The 19220-nt window shown below is 39.7% G+C and overlaps 1 protein-coding gene across 1 annotated transcript in view; it reads left to right on the top strand.

Moving 5' to 3' along the window:
• LOC308040251 (bifunctional heparan sulfate N-deacetylase/N-sulfotransferase 4) overlaps nucleotides 1–19220 on the top strand; it is a gene marked incomplete at its 5' end in the record, with an annotated part of 86901 nt that overhangs the window by 55176 nt on the left and 12505 nt on the right. Inside the window, 2 exons of the mRNA XM_080344156.1 lie at nucleotides 16401–16583; nucleotides 18343–18439. Of these exons, the coding sequence (XP_080200282.1) occupies nucleotides 16401–16583; nucleotides 18343–18439 (280 nt within the window). The remainder of the gene's footprint in view (nucleotides 1–16400; nucleotides 16584–18342; nucleotides 18440–19220) is intronic.

The raw sequence follows: 19220 nt of genomic DNA, 5'->3' as shown, positions 1-19220 counted from the left end.
TACAAATTGTTCCATACATCACTTCTTCAGTATCCACAAGGTCTTCCAGTATCTGTTTTCTAGTTCATCTCCTTTACTCCCCTGTTTCACAGACAATAAAGAACAGTCATAAACATTTAACAGCCAAGATAAGCTAATAAATACAACCCTAAATATTATTGCTTATAAAAACAAGAACAAGAGAGTAATTTCTCCTTAAAAAAACAAAACAAAAACCTCTCTAACCCAGACAGCTTTTTATTAAGCCAACAAGTACCAGCACAAAAAAGGACCTCAAACACTAAAGCAAAAATAAGTCTGTGAAGCTTTGAGATGCGGACCTAAGGTGGGACTCTCAACCATCTCAAGGCATTCCCATCTCTGTCCTGGTCACAGCTGAACACAATGAATTAAGACTATCTGTAGCCTGAGCAAAGAAGGTCAGCCATCCCTAGAGAGGTGGGTAAATTGAAGATGTCTACCAAGAAGCAGATTGTTCTTTACATCCAGTCTCTTAATTCATGAGATGTTTCTCTTTTCCTATTCTTCCTTCCTTTTTCTCCTTGTTACACACATGAACCTGGCTGGGCTAACCCTTCCCTTGCTTCTTATAATGCATTTTAATTCAGTCTCCCACTGTCTCCTTTTCATAGCTCTACTGTAAAGAACTTGCATGGGCCATTCCTACATGTCTGTATTTATATCTATCTATCTTTACTCTAGATTTATATCTATATCACCACATAGTGTATAGAGATACATGCATACCCTGCACAAAACACTTATTGTCCTCAAAGCCAACAAAATAAGAAATATATACAACTGACAGATCAAGTCATTTTTAAAGTTAAAAAAAAAGCAGCAGAAAAGGAGAAAGACTTTTTTTTAAAAAATTCATTTTTCTGCTTCAATCAAACATCCCTAAGAAGCTTTAACCTGAGATGAAATGTGGTGTATGAATTTTAGGAAGATTAGCTTCTTTTGTGGGAATTTGGTTGTGGAGAGTGAAATCAGATTTTTGATTGAAAGGTAACTTTGAACTCAACTCAAGAGAAGCTATAGACAGTCCATAATAAGGTACATTATTATTCTAACTTTGAACAAGACGTGATCACACACTGTAGAAATAGGCAAAAATCTTTGTAAGTGCCATGGGATGCTTTTAATTTTGAAGGTCACTTAAATGCCTTTACATTTTTGAATGTTCACCCTAACTAAAGGGTTATTGTTCATATCCAGTCTGTCGATCTAGATTCTACATGTCCCACATGTGCCATCCCTTGAACATTTTGTTCTTATTTCCTGCTCTCACTTGTCACACAAACAGATGAGAATCACACGTTATTGCTTCAGAATATTAAAAGTAAATGCAGAGAGAGGTTAATTTATACCTTCCACAAGAGATGTGGGAGTGTTATTACGAAACATCTTGAGTGTTAATAATATTTTTCTTTTTATTTGCTTTGTTTCTCTGAGCATAGCTGTAGAAAGAATAAAAAATAACCTTGGGCATTGTAGGAAATACACTGCAATCCAAAAGTAATTCCTAATGCAGTTCTAATAAGGGCCCTGTGAACAGAGCATCTCAGCATGTTTCAGGAATAGGAAAAAGAAAGTAAGCAACCTCCCCACTACAAAAATGTCAATACTTGTTGAGCCATAATTAGCAGGCTACTGCCTGCAGGGACAGGTGTGTCCCTCTCCAATACAAGAAGAATATGTTTTACTGAATTAAAATGTTATTAACCAGCTATGTCAGAATTTGTTTTTATGGTCACAGACATACTAAATCAAATGAAAAAAGGGAGTTGAGCCTTATTCTTCTTTGTACAGGGGCTGTTTGTCCTACTTGGACAATGTAAACCTTATTACCACATATAAGTGAAGGTTACAGTGAAGCACAAGAGTAGCCAGATGCTTGTCCCTGTGGTAAGGACCATGAGGTCGACATCCCAGCCAGAGCCACTTGTGCAGGCAGTATAACCACAGGACACAGTCGTCAGCTTTTGCCTGAGGAAGAGGGTAGTATCTTTATTCCAAAAAACCCTTAAATCCTATGCACATTTGGCATTGTAAACACCTTGTTTTCTTCCCGCCACAGCATGTATTAAGGCTCAATACAAACAACATACATTTGTATGGAAAGATAGCACGCTACAAAAGTACCTTTACCTACGGTTCAATCACCTCTTCCCCTAAAAATATTTCCTTTTGTAACTGAAAGTCCTGTAAGCACTGATAACATGATACAAATATTATAATACAAACATAAAACTTGAAGCCACTTTTATCATCCAAGTCTAGGTGTATGATTAAATCTACTCCAACCTTGCTCAGGCTTCGGAATATATTTTCCCCTTTGTAAATCATTCTTTTTTCCTCCATTCCACATAGTCACCCCACCTGCTAAAAGCTGGTATAGGAAAATATTATCCCACAGAATCTCAAGCCTTCAGCAGCATATTTGGAAATTAATTAGCTTAAAACTCAGAGCATGAAGAAAATATTTCAAGGATAACACATCTTTCTTTCTTTTGTGACGTTTTCCTTCTTTATGAAAGCTGATACCCCACACTATGCATTTTGGTACTTTATCAGAATTACTTCCCAGTAAGTTATGTGATCGCAGAGATGGTAATAAATGACTGCATGTCAACAAGAGGGTTATTGGGTGAAGAGAAAAAGAATCTGTTACCTTCAAGCACACACCATACGATAATTTATTAAAGTGTCAGGAGCAAGCCTTTAAGGTAAAAATGAGCTGACTCAGAATTCTCTGATTATTGAAAATGAATCCCTAATAGAAGTAAATGGACAAGAACAAAATTTCCTTGCTGTGTTCGCTATTCAAAATTAATTGGAAAGTGGCTGATTTGTGAATATTATATCCTCTAGTGAACTGAAAATGCTGTATTTTTTTTCTTCTGAAACCAAGAGTGGAGAATTAAATTAACTCTGAGGTTTGTTTGCTCAGAGTAGGCCACCAAAATGGATTAATTAATCATCATTTATGAATACTCTATAACATTGAGCAGTCAGCTCTTCATAAAACTGCAAGAATAGCAACATGACAGTAGAAGAGTTATAAAAACAAAAGATAAATTTCCTACATCTCTCCAATCTATATCAACTTGTCTAGCATTTCTTTCTTTGCAGTCTGAAAGAAAGTATCCTGGTGAAAACACTTATTCAGTGTTTATAGGTGACTTCAGTTTAAACAAGATGATTTACACTTGTTGTACAGATCTGTGTGCTGTGCAGGATTCTGGGTAGTAATTTTCAGAGGGAAATGTCAGTATTGCTCTGACTTTACCTTCCTCTATCTGGAAACTGTGAAGTACCATGCTAATGGTAATAGACATAATTCATTCCATCATTCAAAACACAGTCAGAACCAGATCTCGTTTAAACACATCTATAAAGAGAAATGTCAGAGAAACAGTCATTTATGGATGCTTATCTAAGCTAATAATCATTTTGATCATTATTTCCCATTAGAATATACATGAGCACATTTCTCTCAAAGTTCAGCTGGCTCAGAGGATTATGTTTTAACCAATTCATTGGAAGGGTAAATGGAGAGAAAAATTACCAAAGACCCGGTTTTAAAAAAAAAAAACAGCACTCTGTCACTAGGTTGGGCTACTATTGAACTTACTGAAGTCCTGTTGAAATGAATAGGGCAGCTTGCACCTTTTCCTGTTGTCTTGAACTGTGATCTGGGACATATTGCACATCCTCTACTGCTACTAACACAGACGCCTGAGCAATATACTATGCACCTGCTAAAGCAAATGCTTTGTTTCTTAGGGTTCCCAGCCTGCCAACCTTAAAAAAAAAAGAAGAAAAGACCAGGTTTACTTCAGGACTAGTTTCATCCTGCCTAGAAATACTGTTTCCCCCATAACCTGCCAGACTAGTCAGTGGATACCTGCAAGCTGTGGGATGACAAAATTTACCCTCAGGTCATTGCAGGTGGAAGAAATTTGATGGAGCATTCCCAGATGACCCACAGTGCATACGCAGGGAGACCAGAGTCAAGTACACAGCTTGGCTCAAATGCAACATTCATAAATATTTATTATCACTGTTATTAGCTACTTGGCAGCCTGGCCACTGCTGACTCCCCTGCCTGAATGCTGTCTAGTTGTTTACACAGATTCCTGAGTGTCAGAGTCTCCTCTTCTTATCCAGAAATCACAGCCATAAAGGTACTACATGAGTAGAGCAAATTCTCTTAATTACGTATCATCATATCCTCTGTGGTCTGCATAACTGAGGTTTAATGTTGCTTAAAACATGAGCATCACATTTCGATTTCTTCAAAGTAATGAAAGAGCTGTTTATATCCATTAAAATAAAAAGTCAAACAGGAAAAACATTCTGACTATCTTCCACTCACACAACTAAGAAGCCCCATAAGATATTTTAGAAATTCTGGAAAAAAGTAATTACTTTTGCTGTAAAGATATTTAATCTACACAAAAAAGTGATCTCTCCTGGATTTTCTGTAATATCTACATGGTACCAAAGCATGTCATTAATCAGATACTAGGTATTTAGGAACAAGTATACACCAACAGAAAGCAAAGCTGACCCTTCCCTGGAAATAAGGCCAAGCAGTGGGAAAACTTAGTGGGTGTAGAAGCAGGAAAGCCTGCAAGCTGGTCAATGGTCATGGCTCTGGCCTGAGCACTCAGATATCAGCTGTCACCTCCCCATACATGTGTGTGCAATGCCGAGTAGAATATTTTTATCCATATCCAATCCAGCACTTTATTTAACCAGAGGGTTTTAACACCACTCAACAACCCTTGCCTGGATGTCCCTTGAAGAAGAACTAGGCTGACCCACTCCTTCCCCACTGTGCACAGCCACTGGGCAGCACTGCAGAGCGGGCATTACTACTCCAAGTACTTTGTCGCTAATTAGCGCCATCCTCTGTCACCACCATGGAGAGGTTTAGATCCAGCTTCCACCTGAGATTCGGCAAAATGATGCAGTGTGAATGATCAGGCAGCCTGGTGCGCAGGACATACTGTTCCTAAAGGGGAGGCAACCACAAGTGTTCTTGTAAGTGCCAAGTGTCCCCCCCTTTCCAGTTGACATATCTCTTCCTTCTCAGATCTTAGAAACTATATTTTAGAGTAATATATTTCCACATTCAGTGCTAACATCACTCCCACAGACCCAGAAGCAAAAATTTTACTTCACCCATTCATAAAGAAGAGGCACATTGTATTTTTTTTTTTTGCTTGCATTTTTCCATGTTGTGATAAATACAAAGCTTGCAAGACAGCCCTGTGCACAGGTGGTGCCTACAGCACAATGCTCAAAGTCATTGCAAAAGACCTCAGGCTAATGCTGGCCCATGGTGGTCATTCACCCTCCTACTGTGACAGTGGTGCTGTCAGGACAGTATTTGTGACATTAAAAACAGTAAGGGAGAGCTGCCATCATTTCAGTGCAGTCATAGAGTAAACGTCACCATTTTCTGTAGATGGAGTTAACCAGAGCAGGTTATAATTTGGTATCATAAAGTGATGCTAAGGAATGCTCAAATTATTCATTGGCACAAAATAATTGAAGCTGAACTGATCTTTATCTGCAGAGGATTATGACTAAAGTGGTTGATAGCCTTAACCAGTATCTTGTTATTAGAAAGAAGTTAACAAGGATCATACAACATATACCATCATGGAAATGAGTTCTTAATAGCTATCTCCTTATACAAATTCCTTTGATCATCTTTGAAAACTGAAGACCAAAACTCTTCAAGACTTCAAGCTGTTTCTTTCACAATACTTTTATTACTCCATCAGAAATAGTAGGTGTACAAATCTGACTTAAGTCAATAGTACCCGAACACTTTTTCATCTGTTTCATTTGCATAATTGAAAGTTGGGTTTATTCTTGAGTTTGAACTGAGTAAGTTTGGGGTTTGGGTTTCATTTGTTTTTTTATAGATGTTCTTAGCATAAGGAAGTCTTTCAATAAGAAAAGATGGATGGCAACAAGACAAATTCCTACATCATGAATTTCACTTAAAAAATGCAAATATTTCCTTATAACAGGAGGACCAAATTGCTCTAGACTTCCGTAAAGACTTCATGAGACCCAGAGATGTAACTGGCAGCACCATACCTGTGCAGAATTCATTAAACTTTAACCACAATTAGCTATACTGCTGATCACTTATACAAGTGTAACAAATGAACAGACAAAAAAAATCCATTTATTTTTTTTCCATTTTAATTCAGCTACGCACTGATTGCATAAAGTCATCAACAGCAGCACTTTTCATAGGCTCTGAAAGCATGCCCTAGTAGTAGATAAAACACCAACCTTACTTTCTCATAATAGCAGGTTTAAAAACAAAATAGATACATAACTAATGGAGTGGAACCTTCTAACCAGCTTTTTTAGCCAGGACTCCATACATCAAAAGTGCATACAACATAGGAAAGAGTTGCTGAGTTGTTGTATTGGAATGTGAGTTGAGATTTCTGTGGATATTAGACAATAAAAAAACAAACATATGAACTTTATTCTCAGAGGGAAAGGAACAACACACAAGGCTTTTCTGTCAATAATAAAGAATTCATTTAATCATACCAACTAAATAATGGAAAAGTAGAAAGCGTTCCTGGGTAAATGAGAAACTATTTTGCTCTTTGAATAGAGAATGTTAAAACAACACAGATACACTACAGCATCTGTACAGTTGTCTCTGAGCCATGTACCACCACTGATCGACAGCAGCTTCCCCTCCCATCACTGGGAGTATTTAGGGTGGAATACAGCCACTGTAATGAATACAGGCATGGGAAATAAAATGTCATTCAGTGGTTTTGTTTCCCCTTCAATCAAAGACAAAAACGTTTCTTTCCAAACACTGGCTTTGTTGCTTTCTTTAGAGATACCATGTTTGGAAAAATATTTTATTATCCTGTCAAGAATGCTAAAATATAAAAAGATATACAGAGTGGAAATAGAGTAAAATGTAAAAAAAAAAAGCTATTTTGCCTCAGTAGCAGAAGGGTCATGAATATGAATAGTGCTGAATTCTAGAGAAACAATTTGTCATTATTAAAATTAGTGCCTTGTCAACACAAAAATCTCACTCCCATCTTCCTTTTTGTGCTGCTGCACAAACAGCTGCATTAAGAGCCCAAGTGTTCTGGGATTCATTATCAGTGAATGGGGCTCTGGCTCATAAGGTACAAGAAAAGTCTGTAATCCATAATAGGAGGCTGTCAGGATGTGAAATATATTAAACACTCGAAATTGAAAGAGGTATTTCTGTGGTCAGCCTTGCATAGAGCTACTTGGTATTAGTAAATGGACACTTGACAGTTTTGCATTCCTCAGCCATGACATCCCATTTACACATTCAGAAATACAACATGCTGCCATCTAGATTCAATTATGAGAGCTTGCTCTTGGAGCAACTGTACAGCATTTTCTAAGCACAATGGAAAAAGACAGAATAGCAAAATTCATTTTTCTGGGAAGCATTCATGCAAGAGAGGAGCAGAGAAAAGCAGTAAATATGCTACCACATTTCTACAAGAACAGGATGCTTGCACTATATATTACCCAACACGTCTTGGTTTTGCACAAGGTTGAGCTATACCCTTGGCTTATTTTGCATGCGTTAATTACTTCCTTCCTGCAAATTTTATTTAAGAGGTGTAAAAAAGTAAAAAGTTGACAAAGACTGAAAAACAAGTTCATTTTAAAGGAGCAGGATTCACACACAAGACCTCTCTCTGTTCCCAGGCTTTCCAGAAGCAGGGCAGAAGGATGAGCAGAAGGAAAGTACCTAAGAGGGAACATCACATCTAATTATTGAGTGTCATCCCCAGAAACATTCAAAGCCAGGGTGGATGGGGCTCTGGGCAACCTGATATAGTTGAAGGTGTCCCAGCTCATTGCAGAGGGGTTGGACTAGCTGACTTTTGAAGGTCCCTTCTAACCCAAACTATTCTATGAGGTGGACCACATTTATAGATAAGTTTTGTAATTTACTTCTCCATTGCAAGAGCTAGCTTGGTGGATAGCATACTTTTGAATATCAGCATAAAGGTATCAGTCAATATTTGATTCCCAAGACTGGATAGCCATCCTTGAGACTGGCCAGGTACATCAGTGAGATTGGTTGTGTTACACTTCAGCTGGAAGGTGGAGTATTAACAACCCTTTTCCCCAGGAATTTCTGTTCTAGCATGTGAGCATACATTATCCTCAAGGATAAACCAGAAGCTTTGTACTAATTTTGTAATTGTTTTAATTAACTAGGATAGACAACAAGGACATTGGTGGTTATGGAGCACAGGCTCCTGGGGAACAGAGGAAGCAGACTTATTTAATACCAGCTCCTGTATAGATCAACAAAACTGCAGGTATCTTTTGCTCAGGCTGGAGGGATTCACACAGGGCTGACCTTCAGTCTTCCAAAGCTTTGAAGTGAGACATCAAATACTCCAGCACTCAAAGCTGCATGCATAGCATAAACAAAATCCTGTAGTAAACAACACATGAACACAAATGATAGCGTTCTAAAAGCAGTTGTGTCCTGGGTTTAGAAGTCAGTTTACCCTTTGACAGTCAGGATAGTTGTGTCGCTGGTGGCCGTATATACTACGGATTTTAATCCTCTGAAAACATCACTAAGTGGCTAATGGGATTTTCATAGTTACCTGGTTACTGCTAGCCAGTCTGAAAATCCCACTAGAGCTCAACACTTTTTGTAAGCTTCTCTTTGAAGCTATGCCCCACACTGCAGAACCTACAGTGGTTTGCACTTCTCTGGGATGATCCACCCAAAAAAGACAAATATGATTTCTGGTGTTAGACAAGCACCCTAATGCCCCCTGGAGACAGGTAGCTAAACTACATCCCAAAACCTGCTGGCAGGAAAGTGGGACAAAATTAGAGGTGAGCTTTACAGAAGTAGCTTCCCCGCAAGATGTTGACATTATTCTGGCATAGTAATAACAAAGCCACAGCTGACAAGTTTGGAGGTGAGTCTGAACACAAGTTGATGTGGCAGAGTGAGGATAGCAGAGGTGACGCAGTTATCAGTATGCCTGAGGTCATATCAACAATTGTAAAAACATGCATGGACTCCCATCTCTAGGTACACTACTGCAAACAGACACTCCCCTGACTTTTTTAGGATATGGCACTTAGCTACATACATGGTGCTTAGCAAAAGTACAGTGTTAATGGAGACATAAAAGGTAAAACTTCCAAATCTAATAATCATTATATGCTGTGTTATAAACCAGAAGCCTTCAACCAGCACTTCACACACACACACAATATTGCTGTGAATATACTTACTGGTAAGGCTTCATTAGCTTTACAGAATGTTTCTACTGGGCTCTGTGACAGCAATTCTCACTATTTCTGCACATTACTAAATTCAACTAAGCAATTGTTAAAAAGGTTTCCAAATATGTGTTAGTTAATTGTGGATGCTCTAATGCAGTCATGAGTGGTTTTAGTTAAGACCATACTGAGTTTTGCACTTACAGGAGGAAATAAACCTCTATATTCTGCATTAACAGGTACATAGGGCTGTTCATCTGCAGAAAGTACACAAACTCCCTAATTACAGAATACAGTTTCTAGGTACTTCAAGCAGATCTAACATGGTTTATATTCCAATAATTTTGAAACAAGTCCTTCATTTTTCCCTACTAGCTAATCTAGATTTAATTTTACATATATAAACACAAACATGCATATACAAACATTACATGCAGAGAAAATGCCTCTATAATATTGGATATAATCAATTTTAAAAACTCCTGAAAACAAGAACCAGAGAATAAAATGGTGCAATGCTCTGTCATTAGTTTTTATACAATCTCATATCATAGGTGTGAAAATTATGGGCTCTTCATTTCAGTGCAGATTCAAAACAATGTCTACCCACATTACCACCCCCACCCCAGCCTCTTATCTGTGTTTCTTCAACATATCTGCAAGCACTTCACATTACCACCCAGGCATGTCCAGGCAAGGGGCTGCCTGGGGAAAGCCTGACCCTGCTACACATCCCTGGGGAGGCAGCAGGAGATGTCACCTCTCAGAGTTGCCCCACCAGCCCATTTGGCTCTGGGGTGGGATGGCAGGCATCACCTGCCCGTGCCACCAACTCCTGTGTTGGGTCAATGCCACAATGAGCAGCTCTCCTGCAAAATCCAGCTCTGCATTAGGCTGTGCCTGAAGCCCTTTCACACCCCTTCCGAACAGACAGCCAAACTACTCCCTCAGAAGCTTGCACCCACCTTATTTACCCTCTGCTTGGGGTGTATTGCCTTTTTGATTAATCAGGCCTGTGCTCCAAGAAAAATGAGTGGTCATCCCATCCTGCTTTGAAATCCAACAGGAGTTGCTGGTTCCCTGGTCCTGCTGCTCCAGGAGTCACTGCTGGCTTCCCCAGAGCCTTTTCCACACTCAGATGTCTCAGGTCAGACCAGCTTGGGTTTGTTAATGATTCACTAACCAAGTATTATGACTTGGAAACAGAGGAGCTGGTAAATAGCCAGATGCAGGGTGCAGCTTTCTGTTGGATTCTATCAGGTGGAAGAAGTGTGAAATACCTTCTTTTTCCTCCCTCCTCTGCCCACCTAGCCTAATGGAAATAAAACAATTTAACAATCAGAATGGTGCATTACTACACAGGCAGTCTGAGAAATTTGAGCCTACTGTTGTCCTCTCACCTCTCTCTTTTAAAAAGAGCAAAATTGCAGACCCTTGCGGACATTTCTGAAATGTTAATACAGAGCCGGCAACAGAAACCAGCAGAAAAAAAGCCCATTACAATAGTAAAATCAGAATTTCCACAGTCTATGGGCCACACCTGTCAGTTATTTCCCATTTAATACAGATGGAAATAAGATGCTCCTGGGAGCGCTGCAAGGGCAGACCAGCCCAGCAGCAGTTGCTGTGGCCAACGCTGCACCACACACCATGTGCCAGCTCCATTCTGGTCTTGCACAGATTTGAACAGTTGCAGCACTGAGCAACATAAAGCAGGATTAAAATATGCACATTTTACACAAACACATTGACATTAAAAATACATAGGGCAGGTCATGCCAGTGACTTTGGCCCTTAAAGCTCCTACCCATTGCTGTCAGTGTAGGCAATGCATGTTAATTCATCTCTTCATCAATGGAGGACAGGCTTAAGAAAGGAAATCCCATTGACTTTAACAAACAGCTGAGACAGCTTTTTTCTTAGACTTAAAAGACCCCTCTTTATACAAAGAGCTCTGCCCCTTCAAGCTTAAGCTGATGGCAGTTCTTCCAAATAGAGACAGCTCTCATCTTTCTGTCAAAAAGTTATGAAGGTGGATAAGAGGTTATCATTCATCAGCCTAATGATTAACTCTTCACAAATCACACCATCCCTCTGTATCACAGTTTTGTCACCAACAAAATACATGTCTCAGAACTCCTTTTTTTGTGCAAATCTTTGACAGCCATAGCTAAAAAGCCAAAGATGTTCCTTATCTGCTTACAATAACTAAAAGCCATAGCTGTTCCTTATCTACTTACAATAAAACAGGGATTTAAAAGAATGATAAAAAAAATAGTGCTTCTGTAATAAAAGGGCCCTGGCTACAGAAAAGGCAAAGTGATTTTGAGAAAGATATGATGAATATATTGAATAATACAGGCCCCAGTACTGACCCCTGAGGCACTCCACTAGATACAGGCCTGCAACTAGACTCTGCCCCATTGACCACAACTCTCTGGCTTCTTCCCTTCAGCCAGTTCACAGTCCACAGGAAAGCATTCTGTGATTCTGTGATTTTACGTGGTGTGAGGAAGCAGCAGCAACTGAGATCTGGAACACTGATTAGATAGCAGAAAGAGAGAAGAAAGCATAAAGGAAGTTTTCCTAGCTACACCTTCAGCATCCTTTTCCCTTCACACCTCTCAAAATATGAGTCATCAGTGATGGGAACAGAAGGAGAAGTGAATTGCCAAAGCTAATAAGATACTGCCTCAGTACAAACTACAGCTGTCCTGCAAAGTGCCTGTGTGCTGCCACCTCTGTGGGAACATGAACAGCACCAAAGTTATACTCAACTGACCTCATTTCACATATTGTGTTGGCTATAGATCGTACAGTGACAGCAAGGGATTTTGCTCAGTGCCTCCCTGCACATTTGTTTAACTCACACAGCTCATGCTAGTTTAACCTTAAGAGTAACGCACTGCAAACAGAGCCCTTTCCCCCGCCTCAGGAATCTGAAACAATTTATTGCCTTTGTACTGCACCATTTCACAGAGCAGCATCCTGCCTCCCTCTTAAAAGTGTAATCCCTACCTTAATGAAGTGCTGCCTGCTGGTTACTGTCAGTCTGTGTGCTGTTGATTGCCTTGTTTCCATGCTTTCTATGACAAAAAGTAGTCTCTTTTATTCATCAATTTTAGTTGAAGCACTGGAGGAGGGGACAGTCCTTGGTTTTCACTCCTGCCCTTGAGGCTGATTCTGAAGCCTTTCTGTGTCCACCAAAAAAAACACAAAGCGGTGCAACAGTGCTATCACAGCATCACCTTGATGCTCCCAGTAGCATTATGCTAGCTCAGCATATTTCTAGACTATTGCATTTTCTGTGTATTGATGCAACAGCATTAAAAGACACTTTTGTGTCCATCCATGCCATAAACATGAACAGTTAATATCCATCGCCTTTTCTCTTGACTGATTTGGAGATAGACAGCAAAGAATTACATATGGTTTTACCCCATGTTCAATGCATCATATTGTTGGGTTTTTTTCATGTCAGATAAGATCAATGGAGCAAAAAAAAGTCAGTGGAGATACCTAAGATCTTTTGACTGCATAAAGAATGATCAATTGGAGCTTTGGGATTGGGCAGCAGTGTAATGAAACTCTTAAAATAAGCTAATATCCATCTCCTATAAGCACAATTTAACATTAAAAAAAAAAATCTTGTCCATATTCAAGTTTAAAAACCCCCAAAATAAAAAGTAGATGTACTTACATACTTTATTTGTTACAATAATATTAAATGTTATTGGCAGACCCTTTAGCACTTATAAAATAAACCCACACCTCAGAGACAAGATTATATTCTCTATCAACATTTCCTATAAGTGTTTCCCTTTTCATTATTTTAAAATAGGTTGGAGAAAGCACTTGTCACATTTTTAGGACCTGAATTCTAAATTAGAAAGGGTATGTTTACATTAGGATTTTTTTGGTAGGTGAGGGAGAAAGTTAGTAGCCTGGAAACCCAAAAAAGATTGATTACCTTGCTTATAATTTTCTGTGGTACTACATATGGACATGCACAAAGTTCAGGGCAATTTTAATGTTCACTTCACTTATGTCAAGTGCTTTCAGCCATAAAATGCATAGGCACTGAAATCCAAAAAGTAGGGCTGACAGGAAAAAAAAAAACACCAAAACTTACTTGTATAGTTGCCAATCTTTGCTCAACAGAGACCTAGAACCAAATAAAAGTGAGTAATAAATTACCTTTTGTGCAATGAAGAGGGCTAAGCACAAACACACTGCAGATGGGCCATAAGGGACATTTTCTCCTTAGCTACATCCATCTTCAACTTATAGAAGTACTAAAAGCCTTGTAAATAATTTAACAAACTAATGGACGTGTTTTTAAACATTATGAGCTGATGCTTAAAGAAGCACCACATTGGCAGAGCAAGATGGTGAAAGTGGAAAGCTTGCAGCTTTGTATTCTGTGGTTATTTTGAAAGGTAGATCAGTACAATGCACTACAGGCATAGTATTTTTACCAGCAGCTCTTTCTTCTGCTAGAGCTCAAGCCTGGGACCACAAAGAAGCAACATACTGAAGGGTAAACTTAATCTTTAGGTGGTCATAGCAGTTTGTTTTGGAAAGCTCTTCACAGTCAGCAGGACAGAGACAGGTGGATTGGTGGTAATAACCTTCCTGAGAGATAACTGGGCATTTTGCAACTGTTTTAGGTGTGAAGGTCCTGAGCTTTGAGGCTCAGGTCTTCCCACCAGTTCAGCTGCTCTGGGGGCTTGGTTGCCACCCAGCTGAGACACAGGTTTCCAGGGCTCTAACTCAGGGACTAGGGTGCCAGTACCCCACCTCCCTTGTTTCCCAGCCATAACCTCCCCCCTGGCAAGGACAGCATCCATCCTGACATCTATAGCATGTCTAATTTATGTTTCAGGCCTCAAAACAGGCTAAACATTGCCCCTGCACCTGGGATGTGCAAGGCATCACCCAACCTACACCCAGATCCCTCAAGGGGAGGGCAGGGCAAGGGGTGGGGGGAAAGTTCACTGACCTGAGCACACCCCTGGAGACCTGGATCTGCTGCTGTATTTCTCAAAGGGAGCAGGTGTCTGTGCTGGTGTCTCCCACAGCCCCCTCCCTGCTGCCTGTACATCACTTTATAAGCTCACACACAGTACCATCAGTCCCCAGCTGTGCTGTCAGTTCCCATTCTTAATCATCTAAAAAGAGACTCACCTGGCCATAGGTATCTATCTGTAAAGGAAGCAACTTATCTGTGAATCAGGTGTCCTCACCACTGATGACTAATCTCTTTACAGTCAGGTGCTTTGGATCCCAAAATATGCATCGCCTATATCCCCATCCCTGCCTGCAGACCTGCATCTCGGCTAGGTAATGTAGGTGACCTAAGTGGCTTAGCAGACTAGCTATTGCTCATGTTGGTCTTCAGGTGACAACCTCTCTCAAGGCTTCACAAACCAGCTGCCTAAACAAAATATGGCACAGAAAGGCTAGAAAATGGAGTGCTGAGCCTATGATGTCCCTTTTCTGAGACCAGTCCAACCTGAAGGCAGATGGACCTGTGGTCTCACAGAGTGCACATGATCTTGCTGTCTAAAGAGAAGGACATAAAACACTGTCAGCACAGTGAGAATCTGATCTTCCATGTGTTAATGCCTGCTGTTCAGTGTGGGTTCCTCTCATCACCAAGGGCCTGGCTTGGGCCACATTTTGCTCTCGGGCTCAGTTGTTCAGTGTGACATGAGGGGACACTTCCACAAAGGCCATCCATACATCATTCCTATATGGAGATATTTTAAACCTCATGTGAAGGAAGACTTCACACTTAAGGTCACTGAAGATACTGTCTTTGTGTGGATTCTTCATCTCTCTGTGAAAACCACAGCTGTGGTAGACGCATAAGACTTTGGGAAAGCAAAACTCCTCTGGACTGTGGACACACTATTCTAACCAAGAGCAAGCACTGACTTCACAAAGCCTATGCTCTTTTTTGCTGTTCAGACATTTCCTGCATCAAAGCAGGACAGCAAACTGCAAAACTTCCCACAAGCATATTCTGGAGTTCGCTGCAGCCAACGTTATACCTTTAATTTTTTGCTACACGTCAAGGCCTCCATGACACGTGATATCATTATTAAGAAGTGCACTGCTTGACATGCTGTTCTGTTTAATTGCAGTGGTCACATTAGTTAATTTGTACTTTTTGCAACCTGCTACATATTGTTGATTGTCAACTTCAAAGCTGGTGGTGGAAAAGAAGACAAATATGCACAATTTAGTTACCACAAGGATGTTATTTCATTATAACAGTGCAATTAAATTCCAGTGTCATTGCACATCCTATCTGAAGCCAATGTGCTGAGTAAAATAGTCAAGTAGCAACACTCAGTTTGATAGTATCTTCATAAAAATAAATAATGACAATCTACAGATAAACCAGGCCTTTGCAGCCATGAAACCGAGTTTGATCACCTCATATAAAGAAAATACAGGGAAATGTATTCTTCACATTATTCTTACAAATTCTCTTTATCCTTCTGAAAGAAATTATGAGATCTACAAATCAGTGGCCATGTAAAGGATAACCATAGTAAGGCTGATAAAAAGGCAGAAGTTATATTTGCTTTAAGGAGAAATCAATGACAGTGATATTTAGCTAAGATATCATCATTCACAAAGGCTTAAAATTTTTATGTTTCAGAACTTGTTTACCTACTAACAGGCATACCATTTTAAATAAAAAGGCCAACCCTGCATTCAGAGGAAATAGCATATTAGTCAGATTTTCAAGTTAAAATCAGAAAATAAGAATAAAAAGACCTCTGAACGAATGTCTTAAATGCTGGCCTGTGGGGAGCCCACAAATGAATATACCACTTCAAATAAGAAGGAGGATTTTAAAGAAATGGCACATACAAGACAAGTTTGGAGATTTGACTCTCACAGAGAGCCTAGTAAGTGTGACTAGATTAACATTTTAATTTTCTTCTTTTGTGTTTGAGTAGGGAAAAGATGGTTTGGCAAATCTCCCAGGAACCACTGTGCCTGGTCTTCCAGTCAGATGCCACCATCTCCTGATGTCCCATGACTGAAAGGTTTCTCTTGTCTCTTAGATCAGCATCTTCATGACCCATTTGTCTAATTATGGGAATGACCGCCTGGGGTTGTACACCTTTGCAAACCTGGCCAGCTTTGTTAAGAGCTCGACTAACCTGAACCTGCAGACGCTGCCCCCAGTTCAGCTGGCTCATAAGTACTTTGAGCTCTTCCCGGAGCAGACGGACCCTCTTTGGCAGGTAACGTCACAACCTCTTCCTCCTCCAATTACAATCCACTTGCTGAAATAAAGATATTTCCCTGATAAATAAATAAATTAATTAAAATGCACTTCACATTCAGGTGTTATTTCTTCCTGCATGCCTTTTTAGATTATCTAAATTTCACTGAGAGACCACTCATTTTGACTAGAAATGTTCTTTCTTCCGCTCATCCACGATCAGGAATTGTAAAAGCACCTAATTGCCATTTATGTGAGAGAAAGCTTTCCTCCCTGCCCCCTCCTGTCTGTAGTATTGTTGATGCATCATATTAACCAACAGTGTTGCATTAATTAAACCTGTTGCACTATTGGGGAGATGGATGTAGAAGGCAGGTAGCGAGAGCTATCTAAAGGCAAATAATGAAGCTTCGTTGTGCCCATTAAGGGTGAATCACTAACATTGAATCACTGCAGCTACAAAGAGGATTTCACAGCATCCGAGCTTCCTTCGGTGAAACAACAAGGAAAAGTGAGGGTGGGAGGGGTCAGAGCAGCAAACACAGATAGCAGAACAGGCAGTTATGTTAAGAATGGAAAAGGGTTTCTGCACAGATTGACTATTTTCTATCTCTGTTTCAAATGCACAATAGTGCTGTTTATAATCTCACCACTGTAATTTCCTCATCATTGTTACACATATCTGGCACTTCTCTTACTCAGAATATGATGTGCCACACTGTGCTTTTAGCTATGCAGGCATAAATCCAGACACCATGGAGATCTGTGCAGTTATTTTAGGGCTAGGCTGCTAAAAAAGAGCAGAAAATTTCCCTATTATTTTTGGCCCAGATGTAAAAGAAGTACAAATCTAGAATATTTCCACTGAGTTTAGCAAAGCTGCAGTGATTCACATCAGTTAATGATTCCTTCCATTATATTTTGTTAACTTTATTCACTAGCAAACTGTATCCTCTATTACCAGCCAATACTATGCAAAAGCAGTATCTATATGATAACTTCTTTAAAGAACAGCCATTCCTAACCTTTTCTGTGGAGTTTTCTGCTCACACATTTTTATTCTGCATTCATAGCTAGTAAAAAGATAAGGAGATGAATAATATCCCACATTTCTATTTTGTCCTTCTTTTTGGGTTCTTATGTAAATTAAAATTGGCACTAAGTCCTATGCATCTGAAACCATTTTGTCACCTAAGAAAGTAATACCTTGAAGCTATTCAAACAGAGGTTTCAATTTTAACTTCAATTGAAAACTTGATTAAATCGATATTTGAATCTTTTTTTCTTCTTTTTCTTTTTTTTTTCTAATGACTGAACTTAAACCTCAGTCATGTAAAACCATTATAAACACATTGAATTTTAGTCAAAGGGACCACATATGTACATACCTACATCCTATGGACTCTGAATTTATGAAGTGAGCCTAAGAGAGGAAAGGCAATGCAGTAGCCTCACAGGGTGTAGATTTTGACACCGATCTCTCCAGGATTTACATGACTGTGTAGTGTTCCTGACTTCACTAGGACCCCCCTAAGGATTGGTCCTGAAGAATACCCAGGAGTTTGGTCTCTGTGTACCTGAATGCTCAACCAAAGGGCTTCCATGAGTCCACATCGGAGTGCTCAGCATCTGTCACAAGCAAACTCTTATGAGGAAATGTGGGATTTTACAGCTTAGTGTAAGGCTCTGGTGTTAGTGAATAGCATTTAGATCCTGCAGAGACTCCTGTGCATTTAGAGTATCCCCAGGGTAATACAACTGCCCTTTTCCTTCTTCAGAATCCATGTGATGATAAACGACACAGGGATATTTGGTCCAGAGACAAAACTTGTGACCACCTACCAAAATTTCTCGTGATAGGACCCCAGAAGACAGGTAAGAAGCAATAAATTTGTAACCAAAGCTAGCCCTCCAGTTTGTATCTCTGTGTGTGTCCTGTAGCCAACTCCCTGACATAGGGACGGTGCATTCCCCATCCCTAAGGGATTAGGGCAGTAACTCCTTCACTGCCAACAGAAAGGGACAACGGTATGTATAGTAAAATCGCATTCTCTTTCCTCTACCAGACACAGCTACCACAAGTCTTCCAACAGAAAAGCACAAAAATTTCACAGCAGTCTCTGTTCTAATGGATATTATTACTCTTTCCTGATGCAGCATTTGTTTGAACAGGGAAGGTTCAAGTACAATGTATTTATTACATTCAGTTACAATTTTCTTATTAAAAACTTAATAACAGATGCTTTCTAATATATGAGGATCTATTATTTTAGGGATAGCTTTGGCTGGTTTCTTTTGGGGAGGAAGAGTCAGCTCAGGACCATAGAGATCAGCCGCCCTTGCGGTGAGAGCCCAGCATTTCTGCTGCCGTTCCAGGCTTCACTTTGAGAATAGGATGAAATTCCCCTCAGTTCACCTGTTTGCAGGAGATGAAAAGGACTGTGCAGCCGTCAGGTCTTCATACTGGTGCATGACAGCTGTATACATCTAATTTCACTATAGAATTTAGTCCATCAGAAATAAGATGCACCAGAAAGTCATGTAAACATTCACCACAAAAAAAGAAAAAAACAAGCTGTCAGAGTGTCCTATGTTAAGTTTGTTATTAAGTTCTTTGACAAATTATTTCAACATCTTTTGAGACCCTAATTGACAA

The sequence above is a fragment of the Nesoenas mayeri genome (genome assembly GCF_963082525.1).
Source record: "Nesoenas mayeri genome assembly, chromosome: 4".
NCBI classification, from domain to species: domain Eukaryota; kingdom Metazoa; phylum Chordata; class Aves; order Columbiformes; family Columbidae; genus Nesoenas; species Nesoenas mayeri.
The sequence above is the reverse complement of the archived record's forward strand: the minus strand, read 5'-3'. Positions and strand labels throughout refer to the sequence as shown.